The 2,531-nt window shown below is 36.7% G+C and overlaps 1 protein-coding gene across 1 annotated transcript in view; it reads left to right on the top strand.

Moving 5' to 3' along the window:
• LOC106869593 (uncharacterized protein DDB_G0271670-like) overlaps positions 1-2,531 on the top strand; it is a 128,805-nt gene that overhangs the window by 52,271 nt on the left and 74,003 nt on the right. The window contains exons 4-5 of the mRNA XM_052966746.1: positions 7-230; positions 492-601. Coding sequence (XP_052822706.1) covers positions 7-230; positions 492-601 — 334 coding nt within the window. The remainder of the gene's footprint in view (positions 1-6; positions 231-491; positions 602-2,531) is intronic.

Below are 2,531 nucleotides of genomic sequence, written 5' to 3' on the forward strand. Positions count from 1 at the left end.
TTCTTTCTCTTCCTCTTCTTTCTCTTCCTCTTCTTTCTCTTCCCCTTCTTTCTCTTCCTCTTCTTTCTCTTCCTCTTCTTTCTCTTCCTCTTCTTTCTCTTCCTCTTCTTTCTCTTCCTCTTCTTTCTCTTCCTCTTCTTTCTCTTCCTCTTCTTTCTCTTTCTCTTCTTTCTTTTCCTCTTCCACTTCTTTCTCGCCCTCTTCTTTCTCTCCCTCTTCCTCTTCTTCCTTTCCTCTTGTCCCTCCTACTCCTCTTCATCAGTAGCATCATGTGCTCATCATCATCATCACCTCTATCACCATCAGCAGTAGCAGCAGTGGCAGCAACACCATCACCATCACGGCTGCCTTTGTCATCATTGTCGTCATCATCATCATCATCACCACCACCATTACTGCCAACACCACCAACGTCATCACAACCACCACCACCACTATCATATTGCAACCATCATTATCATCATCATCATCATCACCATCACCATCACCACCAACATCATCATCATCACCATCACCATCATCATCATCATCATCATCATCATCACCTTCTTCATCATCATCATCATCATCATCATCATCATTATCATCATCACCACCATCATCATCACCACCACCACTACCTCCACCATTACCACCAACACCATGCTTGCCATCATTATCGACCTCCCAACCACCAACACCACTACTGCTGCCACCGCCACCGCCACCACTACCACCAGTACCACCACCTCTACGTCACCATTACCATCATCATAATCACCACCATCATCATCATCATCCCCCTCGCTATCCTCTCAAGCACAAAACCTCCACACCCACACCCACACCACCGTCACCATCACCATCATATGTTCAACGTCTTCTTTTATTTCGCTTCCACTCCTGCAAATTAGTATGGATGAAGAACAATAATAAAAATAGACACAGACAAAACTACCAAAAGTACAAAAATACCAAAAAACAAAAATAAATAAAAAGAAACTGCTGCTCTGATGTCAGTAAATTGTGAAATAGTCTAAAATTTCACTTGCAGGATTCAGTTTGAGTGAAAAATTCTGCAGACAAAATTACATGCTGTTCCGTTCTTTTTTTGTCTTCTTTGGACATCTTATTCTGCAAGTATGTGAAAGTTCTAAAGAAGTTTGTTTATTAAGAGTGCTTGGATTCCTAATCAAGTATTGGTAAGTTTGGCATTATTGATGCAAGAATGGTAGAGTAGACGTAAATCTCACAGTCATTGGAACAAAGTCTGTGACATAAATTCAGTTTCCCTTGTTGCTGTGCTTCACTTTAGTTCTCTCATTCTTCATTATCTATGTGATATTTTCAAAGGTATGGCTGTGTGTTTAAAAAATCTCACTTTGCAACTACACCGTTTCAGGTTCAGTCTCACTGTGTGGCGTCATAGGTGAATATTTTTTATCATAACATCGCCACATACATATATATGTATGTGTGTCATTGTTCAGTTTTATTTCGAGTTTACTTGCCAATAGAGAAAGAGTTGGTTTCTAACCAAGATCCAAGGCTCCTTCATTGGAATTTCAACATCAACAACAGGGTATTTTTGTATATATATAGGTCTCTTCTGTTTTTAATTATTATAAATCTTCCACTGAGGAAGGAGCCAGTTTCCAACAAAGATACAAGGCTCCATATTTGGGATGTAGTTAACACAGACAATTCACATTTGGAACTTGAGAAAAGTCTTGCATATTTTTACTGTTCCACTCACAGACTGTACTTGTAATGTACGAATTAGCCAGTCAATTTCTCTTTCTGAAAATCATGTATTTTTGTTTGTATGTACATATGTATGTGTGTGTGTGTGTGTGTGTGTGTGTGTGTGTGTGTGTGTGTGTGTGTGTGTGATTATTCAGCTTTATTTCAAGATTTCTGACCAATAGAGAAAGAGCCAGGTTTCTAACTTAGATCTAAGTCTCCTTCATTGGAATTTCAACAATATCAACAGGATATTTTTGTATGTGTGTACATGTGCAGGGTATTTTTGTATGTATGTATGTATGTATGTATGTATGCATATGTGTATGTATATGTGCAGATTTGTCTGTTTTGTTTTATGCATGCATTCTCATGCATATACTTGCATATCTAAACATTCTCATATATATTTAAATGATAAACTTCTGGAAAGTTTTACAGATTTTCACAGTTCCTGTGATGGATTGGATCTGTAATCTTCGAATTAGCTTTCTTCTTTCTGGTTTTGAGAAGCTTAATTTCTCAAGAAATGTATGTATGTGTGTATGTACATATGTACGTTTGTATGTATGTATGTATGCATGTATGTATGCATGTATGTATGTATGTATGCATGCATGTATGTATATGTGTATGTATGTATGTATGTATGTACATATGTATGCATGTATTTATGTATGTATGTTTGTGTATATGTATATATAAAAATTGATGAAATAAGAGAAGTGAAGTGAAAAAAACAGATGTTTATTCTATTAGCTGGTAGATGTTTTGTAATTCTTTCATACATATATATATATATATATATA

Source organism: Octopus bimaculoides, chromosome 3 (genome assembly GCF_001194135.2).
Source record: "Octopus bimaculoides isolate UCB-OBI-ISO-001 chromosome 3, ASM119413v2, whole genome shotgun sequence".
Classification (NCBI taxonomy): Eukaryota; Metazoa; Mollusca; class Cephalopoda; order Octopoda; family Octopodidae; genus Octopus; species Octopus bimaculoides.